Source organism: Mustela nigripes, chromosome 16 (genome assembly GCF_022355385.1).
Source record: "Mustela nigripes isolate SB6536 chromosome 16, MUSNIG.SB6536, whole genome shotgun sequence".
Lineage (NCBI taxonomy): Eukaryota > Metazoa > Chordata > Mammalia > Carnivora > Mustelidae > Mustela > Mustela nigripes.
In genome coordinates this window covers 45,774,508-45,799,926 of record NC_081572.1, presented here as the reverse complement: position 1 = coordinate 45,799,926, position 25,419 = coordinate 45,774,508, and the positions used below count along the sequence as shown (strand labels likewise).

The window sequence follows — 25,419 nt, the reverse complement described above, 5'->3', positions numbered from 1 at the left end:
TGCTAGAAAGCCATTCTTAAGCTTCATGGAAATCTGCCTCCCTTCTATCTGCTGACCATGGCATCACCCTGCTGTGGCCACGGTGGCTTTCTGCTTCTAGAATATACTTAGGGCCTTGTCCTTGCTGTTTCCTGCCCCTGCAATTCTCTTCCATCACATCTCCTGTGTCCCCTTCCCCCATCCACCAGCAGCTTCTCCATATGGCTGCCCTTTGTGTCCTTCAGGACTCATCTTCTCAGAGAAGCCTTCCACCTCATCCAAACCCCCCCCCCAAACACACACACACTGGTTACACTTTCTCGATGCCCTGTTTTAGCACCTTCAGCACACTGATCGCCATAGGGAATTCTCTTGTCTATGTGTCTGTGGTCTGTCTCCCACTAGAATATGTGCCCCATGGAGGCAGAATCCTTTTCTGTCTCACAACGAGGCCCTGCAACACCAAAGCCTGACTCAGAGCAGGGTGAAGGAAGAAAGGAAGACAGAGGTGGCCAACCCATGGTCTGAGTCCCTTCAGCAGCTCTATCCATCATCCTGAAATGCAACCTGCTCAGCCATTCCAGGGTCATACCCGGCATGGTGTTACCAGAGAAAAGGCACTCAGTCCGTGCCCGCCAAACAAATGAACAGAAGAAGGAAACTTCCTATTAGAGGAACCTTCCTCTGAGACTCAGAACGGCAGGGCCTTCCCTTCCCCTGCCCTGGATTCTGCCCCAAGCTCTTACAGCCTCGAGATGCGAGCATGTTCTTAAAACCTAAATCATGGGGCTAGACCCCAGCTTAGAGGCAGTCAGAACCCATCAGACACCTCTGAGTCCCTTGTCTCACTCCAGGTATAGGCAGGACTGGAGGCCAAAATAAATTTCTCATTCATCCCTGTTAAATTGTACCTGCTAGACTTGGACTTAGGAATCCAGCCTCCAGGGCACTATGGATCTCAAGTCTGCCATCTTGTCTGTTGGGGTGGTGCCCAGTTCCTGCCACCAGCAATGTCACCAGCTCTCCATGTGGAGCAGGATGCAGCCACTGGCAGCCCACTCATCAAACTCAGAACTAGTCTTCTGCTCCACCACCATCAACCTACTTTCTAGTCTAGAAAACTAATCGGGAAAGCAAATAAGCTTCTCCCAGCAGAATGGGTTCTCAGGAAATTCACGTGCTGAATTCTCAAATCCTCTCTTTAGAAATCAACTCTGAAATTGACCCAGACAAATCCTGAGTTCCCTATATACAGTTTCTGGAGTTATTTCCTCCTTGTCAAGACAGACATTACCTTAGCTGTCTCCTGCCTTTGGGCATGTGCCTTATTCTCTGAGAGGCAGGGTGCATGGTGGTTACATGCATAGCAACTTACTAGCTATTATTTAACCCCTGTGCCTCGGTTGAGTTATCTGAAAAATGGGGAGAACAAGAGTACTTAAATCAGGGCGCCTGGGTGGCTCAGTGGGTTAAGCCGCTGCCTTCGGCTCAGGTCATGATCTCAGGGTCCTGGGATCGAGTCCCACATCGGGCTCTCTGCTCAGCAGGGAGCCTGCTTCCTCTTCTCTCTCTGCCTGCCTCTCTGCCTACTTCTGATCTCTCTCTGTCAAATAAATAAATAAATTAAAATCTTTAAAAAAAAAAAAAAAGAGTATTTAAATCATAGCCTTGTTATGAAGATTAAATCAATTTATTCTTACAAAGTATTTACACATGACACATAATAAGCACTCAAAACGTTAACTATTAATATTCTGTCACAGAAATTATCACAGAGTAAGGCAGCCTCCTCTTCAACTCCCCTGGGATGGAGCCTTCCCAAGTATGAGAGCTGATTTTATTCCAAACGGCTCCATCCCGTCTTAGGATTGCAGCCCTCCTCCAAGGACTCAGCTCTACTCCTGTGACTCTTAAATGCGTTCTTGGCCTTCCACTCAGAAGACAGAGCAGCTCTGTCAGCTCTGGGCCACCGGAATGGGCAGGAGGTCTCAGCCTCCTCTTCTTGCCTTGTTGTTACCCTGGGCAGGTACAACTGGCCCACCTGTCATGGAGTCCAGGAGGCTAGCCTCTCTCCCAGCCTTCCTACAGATTCTGTGCCTGCATTGCCCTTGTTTGTCTTTCCCCCAGTACCTGCTTCATGAACTCCTTCTCTGACACAGAACCTCAGGACACAGCAAAGAACAAGCTGGAAAAGGCCCTGCCCTCATAAAGCTTACATGGTCGGGGGAGGGGCGTTGTCATGGACAATGAACAAATAGACAAACAAGAGAATGTCAGATCATGGCACGCGCTTTGAAAGCAAGGAGAGAAGGGGAGGGAGAACCTACTTTAGTATATCAGAGGGGAATGGCACACAGTAGGGTTTTGCACATTGCCTGCAAGTGACCTGACCCTGTGGCCTTCCTGTCCATGTGTCACTAGCCTCTCCCACACCACACCAGCCTCTTTCTTTTCCCCTGCAAGCATTCACTGATATACACTCAGAATTTCATTTTGGCACCCTTCCTAATAGTCTTGCCTCATGCTCCAGCGAATTTTCTGTCTTTTCTGTACATTATCTGAAATCCAACCTCTGGAATCCAGGACGCTTGTCTGACTACCCATTCATTAACTACTGAGAGTTCCCAGGTGGCCCGAGTCACCCTTCCCAGAGTTCCTGTCACTTCCACATCATCATCCAATTCATTCTTTTTCCAGAGTGTCAGACCGATATCCAGAGTACCCAACCAACTCCCTATTTCCCATACCTACTGAAAGCTTGATGAGACAAGAGAGAGCACTGCTCTTAGCTAAACAGGATTGCGGGCAGATATCTAGGAGGTGAAGTCTCCCACCAACTTCTAAATCTTATTCCTGGGGTCATCTGGGGAGCAACGGTAGAACACTACCCCTGTTCTCTTGTGGGCCAGCCCATGACATACCCCCCCAAATGATACCACCTCCACTCTTCTTTCATTTAAACCACCCCAGGGAGGTGTGGCCGGCTCATTCTTGGCTGTGAGGGTCCTGCTACTTTAGTTCCCCTTGAGGGGGAATGTGGAAGAAAGTTCAAGATCAGGTCTAGCAAAAGCCTTGGGAAGGGGGTGAGGCCACAGCAGGTTTACCCAGGATCCCTGTGGAGACCACTAATGCTTGTCACATCTATCCAGTGTGGTGGAAGAGAGGGCAGGAGCCTGGGAGCAGGAATCTGGGTCAGCAAAAGCCCTCTTCTCCCAGCCCCTCACTCAGACGCAGGCTCCCAGCTGGACGTCTGAGGAGGGAAGGAGGAGAGGAGGAAGGCAAGACTAGCTCCACCCACCCAGGTCAAGGAGGGGTGGGGAGGCTGCCCAGCCAATCTTCCAGCCACTCTTCCTCTTAAAGAGGAACCACCTGACTCCTAGGCCTTAGAATTCTCTGCAGGCATCATTTCCCTTGAGACTCATGGGCGCCTGGGTGGCTCAGTGGGTTAAGCTGCTGCCTTCAGCCTAGGTCATGATCTCAGGGTCCTCGGATTGAGTCCCGCATCGGGCTCTCTGCTCAGCAGGGAGCCTGCTTCCATCTCTCTCTCTCTCTCTCTACCTGCCTCTCCATCTACTTGTGATCTCTCTCTATCAAATAAATAAATAAAATCTTTAAAAAAAAAAAAAAAAGAAATCCCTTGAGACTCATGATCTTCATGATAATCATACCCATTTTACAGAGGAAAAAGCAGAGGCAGTGAGCTCCCTCAAATCACTCTGTGCCTTCTAGGCTGAACTAACACCCAGGCTGACATACTCTTTCCAGAACGCTGGGAGGAGGATCCTCTGCCAGTGAGGGCAGTGGTCCCCATGGCAGATTTGCAGACCTGTGTGCAGCTAGCTACATAAGTACGACCTTTGGAGAGTAAGGGCTGTGGGTCCCTTTACCTGGAGGGAGACTCAAGGTCGGCACGGCTGAGGATACGATGCTGCTGTGGGCTGTAGAGCCACTGGAAGGCTGTCAATGTCCTCTCCTCAATTCGGAACCGTCCCTCCTGCACGTACCTGTGGGCAGGACAGGACAGAGTGAGGAGATAGGCAGGTCGTGCTCTGCACAGCTTCTTTGGAAAGTTCACTCGGCTTGCTAGAAAAAGATGAGGGGTACCTGTCCCCAAACCTCCCCACTACTCATCTGCCAGAAAGCCCTGTTTCTACAAGGTCCCAGTTGGAATACCCTGAAGAGGATGCAGCTATAGGGTTTCAACTCAACAATGGAGAAGCTTTCTAAAAGTTAGCTATCTGGGGGTGCCTGGGTGGCTCAGTCGGTTAAAGCCTCTGCCTTCGGCTCAGGTCATGATCCCAGGGTCCTGGGATCAAGCCCCACATCGGGCTCTCTGCTCAGCAGGGAGCCTGCCTCCCCCCCTCTCTCTGCCTGCCTCTCTGCCTACTTGTGATCTCTGTCTGTCAAATAAATAAAATCTTTAAAAATAATAAATAAATAAGTAAATAAATAAATAAATGTTAGCTATCTGAAGTTGAAAGGAGTCACTTGGAAGGGGTGAGTTCCCTGTCACTGGAAGTATGTAACCAGAGGCTGGGCAGGGGATTCAAGCATTAGACCAGGGTTTATTTTCCAAGCTCCTTATAGGACTGAGATACTGGACTTCTTGATTTCACAGCAGGAGAAGGGCTGCCTTGAAATGGGACTCATGAGTCAGATGTCAGGGTTAGTTTCTTCCAGAAACTCTCACAGGGTCTCAGCCACTGTCTGGAAGGAAAGTGAGTCTACAGTAGGAATTGAGGAAGCTAGGCTGGGCACAGTGAGGACAAATGGGTTCCTCCCTCTCTGGCTACCCGCTTCTGGTAGATGTGTGAATCCATTCATGAGTTCAACATTTACTGAGTATCTGTGATGATGAGCAATAGAGACTTAATCCCTGGAGTTCACAATCGTATGGAGAGAGAAACCACCAAATAGTCACATGAGCAAATATATCCATACGATATATTAGGGATACATTACCGGCAAGAATGTCAGTCAGTATAAATCTTCTGCAGGAGAACCTCACAACACTTGCCTAATTACAAGTGCAGGGCCACCTGGCTGGCTTAGTCAGTAGAGAGTGTGAATCTTGATCTCAGGATTCTAAGTTAAAGTCCCCATGTTGGGTACAGAAATTGCTTAAAAATAAAATCTTTAGGGGATGATGCCTGGGTGGCTCAGTGGGTTAAGCCTTTGCCTTTGGCTCAGGTCATGATCTCAGGGTTCTGGATCGAGCCCTGCATCAGGCTCTGCTCAGTGGGGAGCCTGTTTCTCCCTCTCTGCCTGCCTCTCTGCCTACTTATGATCTCTCTCTCTCTCGGTGTGTCAAATAAATAAATAAAATCTTTTAAAAAATAAAAAAATAAAATCTTTAAGAATATTTTTAATTTAATTTAAAAATAAATTAGAAGTGCAGTTCCTCTGTAGCAGAAGGATCCACTTTCAGAGAATTTATCTACAGATTCTAGCATGTGAACAAGGGTATCTGGGGCATTTGTTGTTGTTTTCTTAAGGTTTTGTTTGTTTGTCTGGTTGGTTTTGAAGGCTTTTTTTTTTTTAGTAATCTCTACACCTTAACATGGAGCTCAAACTCATAACCCCAAGATTAAACCCCAAGATCAAGAGTCTCATGCTCTTCCAACTGAGTCATCCAGGTGCCCCTCTGTGGCATTGTTTATAAGAACAAAAGTCTGGGAACAGCCTAAGCAGTCATCAGTATGAAATTAGTTAAATAAATCATAGTACATCCATATGGAAAAAACAGGATGCAGTCATTAAAAATACTTTAAATGAAGGTGTTCTCTGTTCCCTATCATGCAAAGATCTTCAAGATACATTGTTAAGAGGAAAAAAAAAAGTGAAGAAATAGCTGTATGTGTAATCTATATTAAAAGTGGGGGGAGGGGGATGCCTGGGTGGCTCAGTGGGTTAAAGCCTCTGCCTTCAGCTCAGGTCATGATCCCAGGGTCCTGGAATAGAGCTCCACATTGGGCTCTGTGCTCAGCAGGGAGCCTGCTTTCCCCCCACCCCTGCCTGCCTCTCTGCCTACTTGTGATCTCTGTCAGATAAATAAATTAAATCTTTAAAAAAAATAGTGGGGGGATGCCTAGGTGGCTCAGTTGGTTGGACGACTGCCTTCGGCTCAGGTCATGATCCTGGAGTCCCGGGATCGAGTTCCACATCGGGCTCCCAGCTCCACGGGGAGTCTGCTTCTCTCTCTGACCTTCTCCTCGCTCATGCTCTCTCTCACTGTCTCTCTCTCAAATAAATAAATAAATTTTTTAAAAGTGGGGGGAGGGGATAAAATATGAACTCATATTTTATCTTTATAGAGAGAAACTCTGGAAACAAAAGAGCTAATAAAAATAGTTAGCTGGGTGGGGAGAGGGAGAACTGGGTGAAGGGGGGCATGGGAGAGTGATTGTAACAATGTATGTTTTGGGGGCACCTGGGTGGCTCAGTTAGTTAAGCATCTGCCTTTGGCTCAGGTCATGATTCCAGGGTCCTGGGATGGAGTCCCTCATTGGGCTCCCCGCTCAGCAGGAAGCCTGCTTCTCCCTCTGCCACTCCCCTGCTTGTGTTCCCTCTTTTCCTCTCTCACTGTGTCTCTCTCTGTCAAATAAATCCATAAAATCTTTTTTTTTAAGATTTTATTTATTTATCAGAGGGAGAGAGGGGGAGAGAGCAAGCACAAGCAGACAGAATGGCAGGCAGAGACAGAGGGAGAAGCAGGCTCCCTGCTGAGCAAGGAGCCTGATGTGGGACTCGATCCCAGGACGCTGGGATCACGACCTGAGCCGAAGGCAGCTGCTTAACCAACTGAGCCACCCAGGCGTCCCTAAATCCATAAAATCTTAAAAAAAAAAAAAAAAAGTTTGTCTTCATACAGGAGAGGTATTACCTATTCCACATAGAATATGGGGGCAGGAGGGAGAAACTACAAACTGCAGAATGTTTGTGCAGCTGCTGTGATTCTGCCCAATGAGCCTGGCTATCTTCTGGGCGAGGGGAGTTCCCAGAAGGCAGGGGATGGGAGGGCAGAGAGAGCAGAGTGCTTTCATGGGTCCTGGGACCTCCCACATCAGAGCACTTGTCTCCTTTCACTCTCCACATGATCCCAGGGGCATTTGGGGAAGAACATCCAGGCTGCTGGGTGGAAAACGGCAGGGCTGCCAGGGAAGGGGTCTTGCAGGAGTCCAGAGGGGACTGTGGTGACCTGTATCAGGGGACAGTGCTGGACGTGGAGTAAAATGAGAGGACTCTTGAGGGTTAGCTGTACCTGGTGATGGGTTGGATGTGGGTGAAGGGGAGACAGGCAGCAGAGCTGTTTCCCAGTTCCTAGCTGGAGCCAGCAGCTGGCCACAGTGCCATTCACGCTGGACAGGAACAGGTTTGCGAGGGAAGATCGTGACTTTCATTTGGGACATGACTCTCTTCTGTGATATGCTTCCTGCCCCAAGATGACTCCCCTCCAGTAAAACCCAGCTCAAAACGTGATTCTTCCAGGAATCCCACCCTGATTAATCCCATCCTCTTCTGATGACAAGTTTCCATGCCTTTCCTAGTCCTTGGACTCCTTGGGACTCAGTCCTGAATGACACTGTTGTGATCTCTGCGGGAGAAACTGATGACACCACTTGTCTCCAAGAAGGGGAACTGAGCGGCTGAGGAGCACTGCATAGTGCTTCTTCAATTTGAACCATACAGGTATACTATGTTTTCAAAAAGTATCTTTTTGATCCTCTGATCATGAAGTCTTAGGTCATTAGTGATCAAGAGGTCACTCATCTGTTCCAACAGCTTTATTTTACAGGATGAGGACAGGAGGCCCAGAACAGTCTTGCCCAAAGATGTGGCAGAACCAAAACCTGCTAGTGATGTCCCCTCACTTCCAGGATGATAGACCATACTAGGGTTGCCCTTGACCCCACCAAGCACACACAGGCCCGCAGGCTGCAGGAGAAGTAGACCCACTCAGGAACCACCCCTACCCCAGTTCTCTCCTCACTCACCACCACCCCCCACCCCATGCCTCTGTGTGTAATGTAAACCAGGAATGCAAACCATGTCAGCTATAAGCACCCCGTCTGCCTCTGTGGGCACCCTGGCCTGGATTCCACTTACCAACAGTAGATGAGCGATTTGTCCACCCCGAGTCCCAGACTCCTCACGTATAAAATGGGGGTAACGATAACACCCACTTTGAAGGGTTGGGGCAAGGATTACATGAAATAATGTGAGTGAGTCCGTTGCCACGTGGTCATCTTTATCCCTTTCCCTCCCCACCATCCCCATCAGCCTTCACCAATTTCACCAAGTCACAGGTCTTACATGCTTTACCCACAACAGACAGATCCACCCCCTCTAAGGCTTGCAGTGAGCCCCTTGGAATGGGTGGATCCCATTTTAGAGATGAGGAAGAAGAGGCCAGGGAGGGAAGTCAACTTGTAGTCAACATGTAGTCAGCTCATGGCATCCAGTGTCCTCCTAACCAGCCCCCTACACACAGATACACATACACACACACACACACACACACACTCTCCCTCCCCCATACCAGCTCCCAGACCCCTGCCCAAAACTGTTAGTGTCTGCGTATCACATTACCACAGTGTTAGAGTCTGCATATCAGGTATCCTCCAAACCGCTCCCCTGAGAGTCCAAGCGCTCCCACTTTGTTCCCTTCCAGCCTTTCCCACCAGATCATCCCACCCCCCTCCACATCACACATAGGAGCCCCCGCATCTGTCTGTCTCATCTGTTTGTCCTTCTCTAAGCATGCCCTGCCTGTTCTTACCTTGGAGCCCTCGCTCAGGCTTTGCTCTAACCTGAACTGCCCTCCCTCCATCTCTACCCCAAATCTGCCTCGCTGCAACCCCTCAAACCACACTGCCTCTAAGAGTCTGCCCCACTGCTCTCACCAGAATGGAAGAGCCAGGACTCCAGGCAGGCCTCGCTTAACTTTGATCAAAATGTTGCTCTCTATCTGCCTTTATATGAGTCATTTACACGCCTGTCTGTCTCCTGCTGTCAAGAGCGTGTCTGAGCACCTCTGAAACCCCTGCAATATCCTCATGCAGACCCCTCACCAAAGGGTCACAACAACAACGGCGGGTCACAACAACAACGGTGGGTCACAACAACAACTGCGCCAAGTCATCACAGCCTGGGGAAGCTTCCTTTCTAGAATGCTCTGACACAGGTGATCTCTATTAATGAATCCAATTTATTAACTTAGCGGGTTTGCTATATTGGACCACTCTGAAGAAACACCACCCATCCCCACGTACATCCCTCATTAACCTGCCATGTACCTGAAATCCTGTTGAACTGTACTCAAGGAGAGATTAAACACCACAGAGGCTCACCCTGTAAGCCACTCTCAGCCATTAAAACCTGAACAAGAAGCACCTTCTCAGATTATCCCTGGGAGAGTAGGGGCCAAAGCCTGGGGCATTGTCAGGGACATTTTGAAGGGTATGAAAAGAGGGAGGATGGAAGCTGCTCCTAGAAGCAGACCGCAGGTTGTGGGGGTGGGGTGACCCCTCCAGAAGGACACAACCCATCACCAAAAAAGAAAACGGTCAGGCACTTTACAGGTTACAGGTTTACAGGTTATTTTTTTCAGCTGAACACTGGGGTAGGTCAGGCAGGCACTGAACCCTGAGGCTTCAACAGCAGGCTAAGTGAAAGAAGTCGGTCACAAAAGACCTCAGACTGTACAATTCCATTCATATGAAATGTCCAGAATAAGCAAATCCATAAAGAAAGCAGATTTGTCCGTGCCTAAGGGTGGGCTTGCGGGGAGGGGGTGAGAGGGGCGTTGGAAGCTAATAGAGGTAGTGGTTATGGGGCTATTTACAGGGAGATGAAAATGTTCTAAAATTGATTATGGTGATGGTTGCACAACTCTGTGAAATACTTAAAGCCATTGAATTTTACACGTTCAATGGGTGAGTTGTAGGATTTGTGAATTCTATTTTAATAAAGCTCTGGGGGCCCCTGGGTGGCTCAGACAGTTAAGCGTCTGTATTCGGATCAGGTCATGATCCCAGCATCCTGGGATTGAGTCCTGGGTCAGGCCCCCTGCTCATCAGGGAGTCTGCTTCTCCTTTTCCCTCTGCCTGCCCCACCCCCTGCTAGCTCGCACGCGTGCTCTCTCTCTCTTTCACTCAAATAAATAAATCTTTAAAAGAACATTTTTTTAATTTTAAAAATAAAGCTCTTTTTATAAGAGCAAACATCCATGAGTGCATACTGATACAAATAAATGAATACATAAAATAAAGGGGAGAAAGAGACAAATCTTCCATGCACAAGAATTCCAAACAATGTATGTAAAAACTCTGCCCTCTAGGGAGCAGGTCACAATTCTGCCCTACTTAAAGGTGAGCCTCATACAGTAGCTTCCTTCCCAAGAGTACTCTGTGGGAAGAGGGAGAGGAACAGTAACCTTTCAGTGGAGAAGCCTGACAAACACTAGCTCAGCCAGGTGACCAAAGTCAATATCAACAGTGATAAATCCTGATGATGGTATGTAGCCTCGATATGATGTGATGACACAGCACTCCATTCCTGTGGTCCTTCTCCCAAAACTCATAGCCCTTAATCATAAGGGTTCTTCTCTAATTGTGAGAAAAACATCCAACAAATTCCAGTTAGGGGATGTTCTACAAAAAGACCAGTACTTCCTGAACTGTCAAGGTCATCAAAAACAAGGAAAGTCCAGGGGGCACCTTGGTGACTCAATCAGTTAAGCGTCTGCCATCATCTCAGTTCATGATCTCGGGGTCCTGGGATGCAGCCCTTGTCAGGCTCCCTGCTCAGCGGGGAGTCTGCTTCTCCCTCTCCCTCTGTCACTCCCCTGTTTGTGCTCTCGCTCTCTCTCTGTCTCTCTCTCTCAGATAAATAAATAAAAATCTTAAACAAAACAAAACAAGGAAAGCCTGAGAAACTGTCACAGCCAACAGGATCCTAAGAAGGCATGACAACTAAATGTAATGCAGTATCCGGATGGGACCCTAGAACAAAAAAAGAACATTAGAGGCGCCTGGGTGGCAGTCCTTAAGCGTCTGCTTTCGGTTCAAGTCACCATCCCAGGGTCCTGGGATCGAGCGCCGCATCAGGCTCCCTGCTCAGCGGGAAGCCTGCTTCTCCCTCTCCCGCTCCCCCTGCTTGTGTTCCCTCTCTCTGTGTGTCTCTCTCTGTCAAATAAATAAATAAAATCTTAAAAAAATAATAATAATAAAATATCCTAATTCTCAAAAGATTTTAATTCTCCAACAAATCTGAACATGGCAGCTTACTACAGGTAAAGATTAAAAGTGGTCCTGCCTTGAGTTTTCACTTTTTTAAAAGATTTTATTTATTTATTTGAGAGAGAGAGTGTACACAAGCAGGTGGAGGGGTGGAGGGAAAGGGAGAAACAGACCTCACTGCTCAGCAGGGAGCCTGATGCAGGGTTCGATCCCAGGATTCTGGGATTATGACCTGAGCCAAAGGCATATGCTTAACCGACTAAGGCATCCAGATGCCCCGGATTTTCACATTTAAAAATCACTTGAAGCATTTTATTTTATGAGAGAACTACTAAAGCCTTGCCCCATATTCTGTGGCTATTTAGATGTGTCTCTGCTCTTATGTACCATGAGCACATTAAAAGAGTAGCTGATCTGAACAGCTGAAAATCTTTTTATTACCAAGGAGTTCAACAGCTCGACAGATGTGTTCATTTCCTGTGGAACTGGTACACACTATATCTGTACCTTAGGGTAAGAATTTGATCGGATCTCCTCCCCCCTCAACCTCCGTTATTACATTATAAAGTTTAATATCTTGCTTTTGAATGCTCCCCAAACCCCAAAGCCTTCCTCAGTTCTGCTTCTGAAATACCAGATGTAGAGAGAACTGTAGCCCACAGCCCTCTAGTGCGCTTGCTCTCAGCACCACAAGGTGGCACTGTTGAACACCAGTCCTGCACAGCCTGGTGGAGACTACACTGCTGTGGGGAGGTCCTTGTTCTGTATGAGCTCTTTCTGCAGCGATCCCCACATGTGGGCTCCCTTGCTTCACGTTCAGACATCATTCCCCCAATGAGACCCCGAGCAGCATCCACCAGCTTCCAGGGTGTTGAGCCTGAATCATTCATCATTGAGACTCCCAAGTGTTTCTGGGTAACTATTATGGACTGAGAGTTCGTGTCCCTGTCCGCTCACTCCCCACCTCAAATTCATACATTGAGGACCTACCCCTGCAATACAACTCTACTGGGGCCTTTGTGGAACTAAGGTTAGGTAAGGCCCTGATTCAATAGGATTCAAGTACTTATAAGAAGAGACACCAGAAGAGCTTCTATGCTCTCTCACCATGTGGAAGACACAGGGAGAAGGCAGCCAGCCCTAAGCCAGGAAGGGGGCTCTCCCCAGAACCCGACCATGCTGGCATCCTGATCTTAGATTTCCAGCCTCCGGAACTGTAAGAAAACGTCTGTTTTCTGTCAGAAAACTGTCTGAAAAAAACTGTCAGAAAATAACTGTCAGAAAATGTCTGTTGTTTAAGCCACCTAGTCAGGAGTCAGGAGTGGTTTCTTCCTTATCTTTTTTTCTCTTTAAGTTTGTTTTTTTTTTTTTTTAAGATGTATTTTTTCATTTTAGAGAGAGAGAGAGCGGAGCGCGCGCATGAGCATGAGCCTGAGCGGGGGGAGGGGCAGAGGGAAAAGGAGAGAAGCAGACTCCCTCCCTGCTGAATGTGGAGCCTGACCCAGGGCTCCATGAGGCGTTCCATCTCAACTACCCTGAGATTAACACCTGGGCCAAATCAAGAATCGGACACTTAACTAAAGGAGCCACCCAGACGTTCCTTCAAGCTTATTTATAAGAGCACTTCTTACATTTAGCAAATTAGCAGTCAGCCTGTTTTGTGTAAATATTATTATCCAGTGCCTAATTTACCTTTTAGCTTTATTGTGGATTTGCAACAGTTTTTGTTGCCCAATAATTTACCATTCGTCACCCTCTCTACCACTCAAAATTCTGTGGTTGAGGTACTGGTGACCCCAGCCCTCAGCTCCCTATGTGGGCACATGGCCCAACCTGGCCAAAGGGAGCAGTCCATCCCCCTGATCCTGGTGATTGGCTCTAGGATGGTCATATGACCCAAGCCAGGCCAATGACATGACATCCTGAGGCCAGCTGAGACCACTGAGAAAGGAGAGCTCTTTCCATGAGGGTTGCTAACTGGAGAACTGCCTACAGCTGCTGATAGCCCACTTGCCTCCGCAAGGGACTAAAAGCAAAACAGAAAAACAGAGGGATGAGCATAGAGCATTATTTGGTGACATTTGAGTGCCTGGGAGCAGTTGTGCCTGAAACATGAAAAGTCCCTGGAGTTCTCAGTTCTGTGAGCCAATAAATCCCCTTTTTCTCTTGAGCCAGTTTGAGTGGAGCAAACCAAGTCAACGTGAAATTCTGGAACGAGGGGCCAAGGCTGTCATGTTGGGAGCATGCCAAGATGATCAGAGGGTGTCCTGCCCTCAAGAGTGCTCCCTACCAAATGCCTGACCACTCAAGCCACATCTTCAGGACCTTCTCACAGCAATGGGGGTGAAAAGTAACCCCAAACCTAATTAGGGCACTAACAAAAATTCATGCATCATTCGGTTCAGCCCAAGATCCAACCCAGTCAGGCAGCATCAGGGCAGAGAAAGAGAGAGATTCAGACCAGGAATCTAAGCTCTACCCCTTTAAAACTTCCTATTTCCTCCTCTATGAAGCGGGGGAGGAATTAAACTAAGAACACTGATCTGAGAGGTCCTGCAGTCCTGGGGTACTGCCTCCTTACCAGGGAGAGGACACTAAGTAACTGCCAGCTTTCTACTAACTCTTTAAGCAGATTAACTCTACTTTTATCTGTTTTATGTACTGGTGACTTAATTTTAAAAGTGATTCCACTTCTAAATGACAATTTTGATTACTTGGACTTTGACTTTTGGGATCTTCCCAGCGCAGAGGTGGGCTGAGCAGGCTGGAAACCCAATGACCCCTTCTGCTCTGACATGTTAGAGTTTTCTGACAATGGGAACTTGGCCCTCCAGACAGGCTGGGTGGGATAGTCCAGGTATAGGCAAAACAGAGGAGAAGTTAACCCCCTGGGCAAGACCTGGGCAGAAACCCTGACTCGGCCACTTATTTGCTGGGTGGCCTTGACTAACCACTTTCCTTCTCCAAGCCTCAGTTTCCTCATCTGTAAAATGAGGATGCTGATACCTTCCTCTGAGCATCACTATGAAGACTAACAGCAACACCCCAATCCTGGAGACAGAATAAAGTGTGCAGGAAGCTCAGGTTGTTATTATTGATGATATTATTCTTCTTTGTATTCCATTTACAGAATATGCCTGGTTCGATGTGTCCACAATGTTACTTCAGAGATGCTCCCTGGTCCTGGTGTAGGTGGGATGATGTGGAATGGGGAGGGGCCCCAGCCAGACATTCTCCTTTGATTTTTTTGACTTCTCCCAAAGCAGGTTACCTTGTATTCGAAATCCCACCAAGCAGAGGTCAGGCCTCCGGCGGAAGCAGCCCTCAATGTTCGTTTGGGCACTGGGGACATAGGCCCAACCCAGATGACTCCCGGTGCTGCTGCGTCTGAAACCGGCTCAGCCTGCAGTCAGGTAACCTGATACCCAAAGGCCTGGGCAGGACTGCGGTGGGGGCAGGGGCAACGACCCACCTACTCAGGGACCTCTTCCTTCACCTTTAAGCCCCCATCTCTGAGCCCCCAACTCCAAAGTGCCCCATCCTTAGAGGTCCCTGTATAGATAGGGCTATCTCCTTGAACAGGGCCGCTGAAGGTTGTGGGTTGTGCCCCTGGGGCTCAATTCGTTGGCCCAACCAAAGCAGCAGACGGAACGGAGGTGGGCGGGGGACCCCCAAGGCACAAATCAGAAAGCTGAGGTTGGGGTGTGGGGGGAAAGGAAGGAGGAAAACCCAGCCTATGAGCCTGTGGAAGGAGGGTAGGGTCCCCCAAAGACTGACGTCAGGGACAGGGTCCCAGGTTCCAGTGCCGACCTCTCGGGAGAGCCGCAAATAACCCGCGCAGGGACGCGGGATGGTTACGACCAGCCAGTCCGGCGCCTCTCTTGTAAACCTGTCCCCGCAACCTCAGCTCAAGAAGAAACTTCGGGCCAGCGCCCCGCTCCTTCCCGCGCCCAACCGGACCTCGGGGCGCGGGGCGCGTGGGTTCGCTCCGCACCTGGCCCCGCAGCCCCCGGTGCCCACTCACCAGCGCACCAGCTGCCAGCGCTTCTCCCCCGGCGCCCGGCGGCCCGCCATGCCTTGCCCCGCCGCCCGCCAGCTCCCTGCCCGCGGCGGGCCACTAGGCGGAGGCAAGTCCTGCTGCCGCAGGCCAGTGCGGAGGGCGCGCTCGCGGGCGCGGGGCGCGGCGCGGGTCCCGGAGGGCGGGGCGGGCGCGGCGCGACTCCGCCTGGAGCCTGTCGGTGCGGCTCGCGGCGCTCACCCCGGTGCGGCCGCGGCCCCGCCCCTGGAGCTGGCAGGGGCTTGTTTGGGGCTGGTGCTGGCTGCGCGCTCCTGCGTCGCAGCTCCCGAGGCCACAGTAGGTCGGGTCACTGCCCAGCGGTACGGAAGAGCCGGGTTTCTTGGGCGCACTGCGTGAGAAATCAGGTTCTCAGAGTTCTACTTCGAGGGAAACCGGACTTACTGAGTGACGAGCCCTTTCTCCCTTACGACACCTGCTCTACCTCCCTAGAAAGTTATGCATAAAAATTAAATCTCTCTCCCTAAAATGAAAATTCGTGTGCCCTACAGATTGTTAAAAATATTTTACAGTGACTGTATTTAAAACAGTAGGACCTTGGCCCAGCGTGCTGCCCATCCGGGCTTCAAGCTACTTCCACCCCAGGATCGCTGACATTCCTGTAACTGAGCAGAGACCAGTCTGGCCCACAACACCATAAGCGAATGCTTCTCAAGCCTAGTTTGAAGCAGCTGGGTTTTAGAAATGTTTGTAAATATAGAGGTTGCCTACACGTTGTAGAGTGCCTTCCAAATTCACCTGCCTCCCATACCAGGACAAGCTGCATCCTTTACAGGAGGGAAACATGCAGAGAGGAGAAAACCTGGCCTCCAGTGTGAAGATCCTGAGAGCCTGCCTACCTCTTATGGATTGTTGGCCATACCCAGGAGTACTGAAAAAGTTTGCAGGGAAATCCAAAAGCTACTGACATTTGCCATTATATATATCCATAGGTGACTTCCCCAGTGTTCAACGAAAACCAAGACTGCATATATCCTAAGAATTCTCACCAAAGCTTTCCACCATGTCTAAAGAAGTGACAGGAAGCAAAAGGAGATAAGAATGTAACCAACATAGAGGCACCATATAAAAAGAAAACAGGGAAGGACATACAGACAAGGTAAGTTGGTAGCTTGTCTTTGAACTTCAAAGGTATTCTGAGTCTACCAAATGCCTTTGAGCATCCCTTTTGGAGGGGGAGCAGAGGGAGAGGGAGAAAGTGAATCTTAAGCAGGCTCCATGCCCCGAGGGGAGCCCCAGGAGGGGTTGAATCCCTGAGATCATGACCTGAGCCAAAATTAAGGTTTGGACACTTAACTAAATGAGTCACCCAGGCGCCCCTGAGTATCCTTTCTTTAAGTTTTCCCAGTTTAATTAACACAGAAACCAAGGAAACAAACAGAAAGTCCAGAAACATCCCCAAAGATGTGTGTGATATGTATTTCAATTTGGTGGGGGAATTGGTGGTGGGACAATTAGTTAACCATTGGGGGGTAGGGAGTGTCTATTTCACATCACAAAATACAGTTCACATCTACTTGTGATCTCTCTCTATCAAATAAATAAATAAAATCTTTTTTTTTAATCTAAAAAAAACGAATGACGTACTGTATGATGACTAGCATACATAATAAAAAGTCAGTAAATCTTTAAAATAAATAAAATATAATGAAGAAATCAGTTACCATAAATAACTAGTGTGTGCGTATATATATTATTTATTTATTTATTTATTTATTTGACAGAGAGAGAAGAAGTGAGAGAGGCAACTTACAAGCAGTGGGAATGGGAAAGGGAGAGCAGTCTTCTGGTGGAGCAGGGCATCCAATGTGGGGTTCAATCCCAGGACCTTGGGATCATGACCTGAGCTGAAGGCAAATGCTTAACAACTAAGTCACCCAAGCACCCTAAGAACTAGTATATTAATGTATTTGTTAGAAAAATCTGGAATAATTATTGGAACATATAAAAAGGTGATTTATGTATGGATGGGTGAAGTCATAATGATTTTTATTTTACTCTTTTTCTAATCCATATATCCTAATTTTTCTAAATATGTGCAATAAGAAAAAATAAAATAATAGCGACAATAAAAGTCACTTTTCAAATGATTACACTACCAAGATATTCATCACATTACAGTTTATAACTTTAAAAAGTAGAAACAACTAGGGGCACCTGGGGGCCTCAACTGGTTTAAGCGTCTGCCTTCAGCTCAGGTTATGATCCTGGGTCCTGGGATCGAGCCCCATATTGGGCTCCAGCCCCACATTGGGCTCCCCACTCAGCGGGGAGTCTGCTTCTCTCTCTCCCTCTGCCCCTGTCCTCACTCATGCTCTCATGCTCTCTCACTCTCTCTCTCTCTCAAATAAATAAATAAAATCTTTTTTTTAAATGTAGAGGAGCACCTGGGTGGCTCAGATGGTTAAGCGTCTGCCTTCAGCTCAGGTCATAATCTACAGGTCCTGGGATTGAGCCCCATGTTGGGCTCCCACTCAGTGGGTAGTCTGCTGCTCCCTTTCCCCCTGCCTCTCCCCCTGCTTGTGCTCTCTCTGTCTCTGTCTCTCTCTCAAATGAATGAATAAATAAATCCTTTTTAAAAAAGGAAGAACAACCTGATTATCAAATAATAAGAAAATGGATTGATACATTGTACTATAGTTTGCATGTATAGTGGAATTATACTCTGTAATGGAGAAAAATATTCATGCTATATTGCTAAGTTGAAAAGACTACAGGAGAACCCAGGTTAACTCAGTTCTTTGGGTGTCCAACTCTTGATTTCAGCTCTGGTCTCCATATCAGGATCTCATGGTCATGAGTTCAAGCCCTGTGTTGGACTCTACGCTGGACATGGCACCTACTTAAAAAAAAATAACAAATATTAAATAAAAAGACTACAAAATAAGATATTAAAATTATATATTTATATATGCAATGGAAAAAGATTTTTTTTTAATGCCAAATGTTACAGGTGGGGAACTTATCGGATTCAGAGCTCAGCAGGAAGTGGGACACATAGAACTTATTAATGATGGAAAACTTTGAGCAGAAAAGTTTAAGACAATGGGGACAATGAGAACAATGATGGACAATGAGGAGGTTTTTACTCTTTGAAGCATCAACATGTCCTATTTTTTAAGGTGTTTTTAAGAATTGTCTGGGGGCGCTTGGGTGGCTCAGTGGGTTGGGGTCTCTGCCTTCAGCTCGGGTCATGTTCCTGGGGTCCTGGGATCAAGCCCCGCTTTGGGCTCTCTGTCTGCAGACAGCCTGCTTCCTCCTCTCTCTCTGTCTGCCTCTCTGCCTACTTGTGATCTCCATCTGTCAAATGAATGAATAAAATCTTAAAAAAAATTGTCTGGATATAAAAAGAAATTATCTCTATAATATGTATATAATTCTGTATTACCTGGATGATGAGATTGTAGGTTCTTTATTTTCTTCATTAGAAATTTAAAAATTTTTTTTTAATTTTTTACAATTTTTTTTTAAAGATTTTATCCATTTATTTGACAGAGAGAAATCACAAGTAGATGGAGAGGCAGGCAGAGAGAGAGAGAGAGAAGCAGGCTCTCCGCTGAGCAGAGAGCCCGATGCGGGACTCGATCCCAGGACTCTGAGATCATGACCCGAGCCGAAGGCAGCAGCTTAACCCACTGAGCCACCCAGGCGCCCAATTTTTTACAATTTTAAGTAGGCTCCACACCCAATATGGAGCTAGAACTCACGGCCTTGAGATCAAGAGTCACATGCTCTACTGGCTGAGCCAGCCAGCTTCCCTAAAAATCTTTTTTTTTCTTTTTTTTTTAACGTAGATTCCACACTGAGTGTGGGCTTGAACTCACAACCCTGAGATCAAGACCTGAGCTGAGATCAAGAGTTGGACGCTTAACCAACTCAGTTGGATGCCTACCCAAACAGGCAACCCCCTAAAAAATCATTTTAAAGTAGTAATTTCGATTTTTTTAAGATTTTACTTATTTATTTGAGAGAGAGAGAGAGAGCACGAGCAGGGAGGGGGCAGAGGAAGAAGCAGTCTCCCAGCTCAGCAGGGAGTCTAATGTGGGACTCAAATGTGGGACTTGATTCCAGGGCTCTGGGATGGTGACCCGAGCTGAAGGCAGACAGTTAAATGACAGAGCCACCCAGGTGGCCCAAGTAATAATTTATCTCTAACAAATAAAAGGCAAAAACCAAGCAGAAATAGATAGCCAATTATTTTTAAGAGGTTGCAAAACTATAAAAACTATACAGAAACGTGAAAAAAAAAGTTATGATCCAATGTGGTGGAAAAAAATCAGATAGTTATGGCATGGAAACAACTAGGTGAGTCATCATGCATATGAAAATACTGGAAGATAATTCACAAGTGATATTAGTTATACTAGGGCAATAGGATCACAGGCACAGTTTTGTTATTGCATTCATTTCCCAGTCTTTCTAAAGTGTAGTTCTAATACTTCTCTAATAAAACATATTAGAAAGAAAAAGCTGTAGAAAGTGACACATTTAAGGCAAAATGAAGAGCATCATGTGGTACAGTTAATATAAATCCTGGCGTGCCTGGATGGCTCAGTTGGTTAAGCATCTGCTTTCAGCTCAGGTCATGATTTTGGGGTTCTGGGGTTGAGCCCCATCATTGGGCTCCCTGCTCAGCAGGAAGTCTGCTTCTCCCTCTGCTCCTCCCCCCATTTATGCTCACTCACACTCTCTCTAAAATAAACTCTTTTTTAAAAAAAAAAAAGCTAATATAAACTTAGGGGAAAATAAAGGAAAAAAGGAGCCACAGTTACACCAGATCACCAAGGAGTTTGGAGCTAGTTGCCCAAGATCATGGAACATGATCTAAAATGGATGGAGCTGTAGCCAGTTAAGTGGCTTAGTCAGTTAAGTGGCTGCCTTTGGCTCAGGTCATGATCCCAGAGTCCTGGGATGGAGTCCTGCATCAGGTCTCTGCTTCTCCCTCAGCCTGCCACCTCCCCAGCTTGTGCTCTCTCTCTTGTCTCTCTCCATGTGTCAAATAAATAAATAAAATCTTTAAAAGTAAATAAATAAAATTAAAATGATGTATTTGAGACATAGGTAGCAGAACCCCTAGGGTTCTAACATTCAGTATTTACCCTGCTTATTTCTTTTAAAGATTTTATTTATTTACTTATTTGACAGGGAGATAGAGAGCACAAGGAGGTAGAGAGGCAGGCAGAGAGAGAGGGAGAAGCAGGCTCTTCACCGAGCAGGGAGCCCCATGTGAGGCTCTATCCCAGGACACCAGGATCATGATCTCACCCGAAGGCAGATGCTTAACCAGCTGAGCTGCCCAGGTGCCCCATTTGCTTATTTTTAATTTATTTATTTTAAGAAAACCTCCCTGAAATTTCAATAATATCTGTTGGGAGAGCTCCTGAGCTCTCTTCCCTAGGGGGAGGACAGTGGATGTAAGCAAGGTTGAAGCAGAGGGTATGTGTCTGAGGCCAGACTGCGGCCCAGTACACACACACACACACACACAGAGCTCATTCCCATCGCCATGCTAGTGGTTTAGGAATAATCAAAGACTGAACTTCAGGTCTGAGATTTTGAGACCATCTTGTCCAAATCAGGTATTTTTTTTAAAGATTTTATTTATTTATTTGACAGAAAGATCATAAGTAGGCAGAGAGGCAGGCAGAAAGAGAGGGGGAAGCAGGCTCCTTGCTGAGCTGAGAGCTGGATGTGGGACTCTATCCCAGGACCCTGAGATCATGACCTGAGCCTAAGGCAGAGGCTTAGCCCACTGAGCTATCCAGGTGCCCCTAAATCAGGTATTCTATCACTGAGGAGAGTGCAGCCTTGCTCCAGTTTGATCTTTCATTAGGAAGGTGAGCTGTCTAAGAGGCTCACCCAGATGACCACTGGCCAGCTTTTCCATCCCAGAACTCCCTACCCACCATCGCTGTAGCCACAGAATCCTAAGGGACCCAGGGTGGGTAGTCTTTAGGCTCCAACTCTTAACTCAGGAGGTGAAGACAACATAGCCAGGGTATTTGAAGAAAAGAAAGAGACTGCCGCTGTAACTCGGTCACCTGCCTCCTTGTTCCATGGAGAGGTGGTATTGGTTCCCACCAATGCTAGGGCACTCAATGGGCAGTGGCCTGACAGAGAACAACAAATGAGACCCAAGTCAATAAGGAAGGTTGTGCCAGATACCTCATCCCTCCAGAACCTTTCACCATCTTTTACAACCCGCTTGTGCCCAAGCGGAGTTAACCTGTCTCGGCAATGTCAATGGCCTCCCTTCACTTCTGGCTGCTGACTGGGATTGGCTAGAAAATGCATCAGCAGGGTATTGGGAGGCCAGAGGAGAGTGAGGTCAGTCTCCTTATTCCTCAGCTCCTTCCCTGCTAGGTCTCTGTGGGTGCACTGATTCCATTTAAGGAAAGCTACAGCTCCCAATAGGCCACTCTTCTCCCCATATCCACCCTTTCTGAGTTCCCCAAACTGCCTTCTCTTGTCCCTCCAGGCCTAGGGATGGTTAAGAGCTCTACCTATATCTTGTCCCTTAAACTCCAACCACAGCTTTGCAAATAGTCCCTTAACTCATTTTATTTTTTTTAAAGATTTTATTTATTAATTTGACAGAGAGAAATCACAAGTAGACAGAGAGGCAGCCAGAGAGAGAGAGAGAGAGGGAAGCAGGCTCCCTGCTGAGCAGAGAGCCTGATCCCAGGACCCTGAGATCATGACCTGAGCCAAAGGCAGCGGCTTAACCCACTGAGCCACTCAGGCGCCCCCCTTAACTCATTTTAAATGTGCTGTCTATTCCCTGCCAGGACACTGACCCATACAGAACTGTTACCCAAACAGAACTCAGAAAGCCGGTAATCCTAAGATGTCACAAAGAGATGAAGGGAAATTCTAGGCCTTCTCTGCTACTCAGACCTTATTCTTCTAGCTGGTATGCAGCTTCACTTAAAGCTCATGACACATGTAAAGGCCTTCCTCCAGAGCTGGTTTCAGCCCCTCACTGAGAGGCCTAACAAAGTTACCTCTGGCCTTGACTGGGCTAGGGCTTGAGTCTAGGCTCCACTGCTTACCTTCTGGGTGTTAAATTTGACCTCTCTTGAGTCTCATTTTCTCTACCTACAAATGGGAATCAATCTTTCCAATAAGATTTCTCTATAGTTTAAAGATTTTTATTTATTTATTTGTCAGAGAGAGAGCGAGCGAGAGCGAGCACAGGCAGACAGAGTGGAAGGCAGAGTCAGAGGGAGAAGCAGGCTCCCTGCGGAGCAAGGAGCCCGATGTGGGACTCGATCCCAGGACGCTGGGATCATGACCTGAGCCAAAGGCAGCTGCTTAACCAACTGAGCCACCCAGGCGTCCCAGATTTCTCTATAGTTTAAATGACATTATGTGGGTAAATTGCTCAGCTCAAAATAATGGTTATTTCTGATGTGAGATGTACATTTTTTTTGAAGAGTCTAATGTTTCTATTTTTGTTTTTTGGTTTGCTTGTTTGTCTTTTTTTAAGTAGGCTCCACACCCAGCCTGGAGCTCATCTCGGGGCTAGAACTCATAACCCTAAAATTAAGACTAAGCTGAGATCAAGAGTTGGACATTTAACCAACTGAGGCAACCAAATGCACCGTGTTTGTTTTTTAAGTAAGCTCTACGTCCAACCTGGGGATCGAACTCACGACCCAAAGACCAAGTGTCACTCACTCCACTGACCATGCCCATCAGCTACCCCAAATGTACACTTTTTATACTCTTTGGTTTCCTTAGACTTTATTACGGGTTTAATTTTGAGGGATGCATGCTGTCTCGGTCTATAGAACATGCAACTCTTTTTTTTTTTTTTTAAGATATTTATTTATTTATTTATTTGATAGAGATCACAAGTAGGCAGAGAGGCAGGCAGAGAGAGGAAGGTAAGCAGGCTCCCTGCTGAACAGAGAACCCGACGCAGGGCTCGATCTCAGGACCCTGGGATCATGACCTGAGCTGAAGGCAGAGGCTTTAACCCACTGAGCCACCCAGGCACCCCAGAACATGCAACTCTTGATCACGGGGCCATGAGTTTGAATCCTATGTTGGGGGTAGAGTTTACTTTAAAAAAAAGTTTAATTTTGAAAATAGTAAAGATTTTTAAGCACTGTTTAGTAGATTGCCTAGCACAAAGAAAGTGCTTAATGGACGTTAATTATTATCAACATCATCATTTCCAGTGTCATCTCCACAGACACATGTCTGTGTCCCCCTACAACCTGAAGTAGAGGGCCATGCAGTCTGCTTTGCTCAATATTACTCTGTGTACTGGCTTTATGACTGTTCACGTCCTCAAGGAAGTGCCCCTGAATCCCCTTTCTCCAAGTCCAGGCCCTAACTCTTTTACTCTCTTATCTCTATTGGCCCATCACTTTCAGTTATTTTATGGGTGTTTGTGCACATCTTTTGTCGTTTCACATGTTGCCAGAGATGTTGTTCGTGCCCTGAAGACACCCCTTAGAAGCCAGGCCTTCTGTGCCCAGCTGGGAGCTTGGCTCAGAGCATAACTCTGTAAGAAGTGCTTCTTGGAGCAAGGCTAGAGCTTCACATGAAGTAGGGCCACCCCTCATACACACAGCTAAAGCAGGACTGTTTGGGGTGAAAAGCTGCTGATACAGAACAGGGAGAAAAACATTTAGGATGTGGTCATAACAATCCCATCTGTACAAAACACATTCACTCTCACCCCCTGACGCCACCATAATGAACCTGTTGGCAGAGTAGATGTTACTTCTCCCATTTTACTGAGGATTGGGCCCCCCCAAAGCACAGCTAGAATCTAGAGTTCCTACAGAGTGGGCTTTGAAATGCCTTTAAACAAAATAGGAACTCCACTTGTCAAGAGACCTAACAGAGAGTCATTTCTTCAACTTTTTGAGGCTTATAATCTTCTAGAAGCATCTAAAGCCCTCCTTTCTTTCTTTCTTTTTAAGATTTTATTTATTGTTTTGACAGAGAGAGAGAGCAAGAGAGGGAACACAAGCAGGGGGAGTGAGAGAGGGAGAAGCAGGCTTCCTGCTGAGCAGGGAACCCGACGTGGGGCTCGATCCCAGGATCCTGGGATCATGACCTGAACCAAAGGCAGACACTTAACGACTGAGCCACCCAGAACCCTTAAAGCCTTTATTGACATCTAAGTCCAGTTAAGGCTTAAAAGTTGAATGGGGAGGGCAGGGAGGAAAGGGATCCACAGAGAGAAGACAGGGTGCCCTCGAGGCAAATGAATTGCCAAAACCCTCTCCAAAGCCCATATGCCAGAGTCTTCCAGTTCTGGAGACAAAGATGGAGGACTTCTCTGGATATCTGGCCCAAAAGCGCAGGGCATGGACTGTCTGGTTGGCAGTGATATGGGAAAAGTCAGATCAGCCCTTTAATCTGAATTCCCTCAGACCCTTCCTCTGGCTCCTAAAGGTAGGGATGGAAATGACTTACCTAGAGCTGGGCTACCTTCCACTCACACAACGCGACCTGGCCCCTTGCATCATGAATATGAATGCCTAAAGAGCATGCAGCACTGTTTTAAGCACTTTACAGATATTAATTTACTTCATCCTCACAACAAATCAAAGACTTACAGCCTGCATAGATCATCATTATCCTATTTTACAGATCAGGAGACTAAGGTCCAGGGAAGAGACAGGTATTTGTAGAGCCCGAATTAGATGCCAAGTAGCCCAAGTCCAGAAGTCTCCCATGTACAGTGAAACGTGTCAAAACCAATGTTCTGGACTTCAGAGTTTATAAAGGATCTTCTCTTGGTTCTTTGGCCCCTCACAGGAAAGAGGATGCCTTATCAACTGGGACACAGAGAGGTGATGTGACTCACCCAAGGTCACACAGCTAGTGAGAGGTCTGGAGTGGCTTCACTGCCAATAGGCACAGAATAGGTTTCCTAACCCCTGGTTAGCTCGCCCCAACATTTCCCCGGGCCAGTTGGGAACTGCTCTGATTCCTACGCCAGTCGGTGGGCAGAGGGGCGGAGCGGATCGCGGCCTACCGCCTGAGCGCTGTCCGCGGTGCTGATCCGCCCGCCGCGCCCTTGCTCGCCAAGCGTCCGGCGGGTTCTCTGGGTTTCCCTTCAGCTCCCAGCCAAAGCCAGCTCTCCGAGTTCTGCCCGCC

At 47.4% G+C, this 25,419-nt stretch overlaps 1 protein-coding gene across 4 annotated transcripts in view; it reads right to left on the bottom strand.

Annotated features, from left to right (window-relative positions):
• RAP1GAP2 (RAP1 GTPase activating protein 2) overlaps nt 1-25,419 on the bottom strand; it is a 230,349-nt gene that overhangs the window by 204,234 nt on the left and 696 nt on the right. For 2 of the 4 annotated variants that reach the window (XR_009400375.1, XM_059379933.1), the window contains exons 1-2: nt 15,244-15,320; nt 3,867-3,983 (exon numbers count right to left, since the gene is read on the bottom strand). Coding sequence is in view for 1 of the 4 variants with exons in the window: in XM_059379933.1 (XP_059235916.1) it covers nt 3,867-3,983; nt 15,244-15,293 (167 nt within the window). In the remaining 3 variants the exon portion in view is untranslated. Of the gene's footprint in view, nt 1-3,866; nt 3,984-15,243; nt 15,321-25,297; nt 25,377-25,419 lie in introns of those variants that run through there. The other 2 variants (XM_059379938.1, XM_059379937.1) reach the window with 2 other exon arrangements.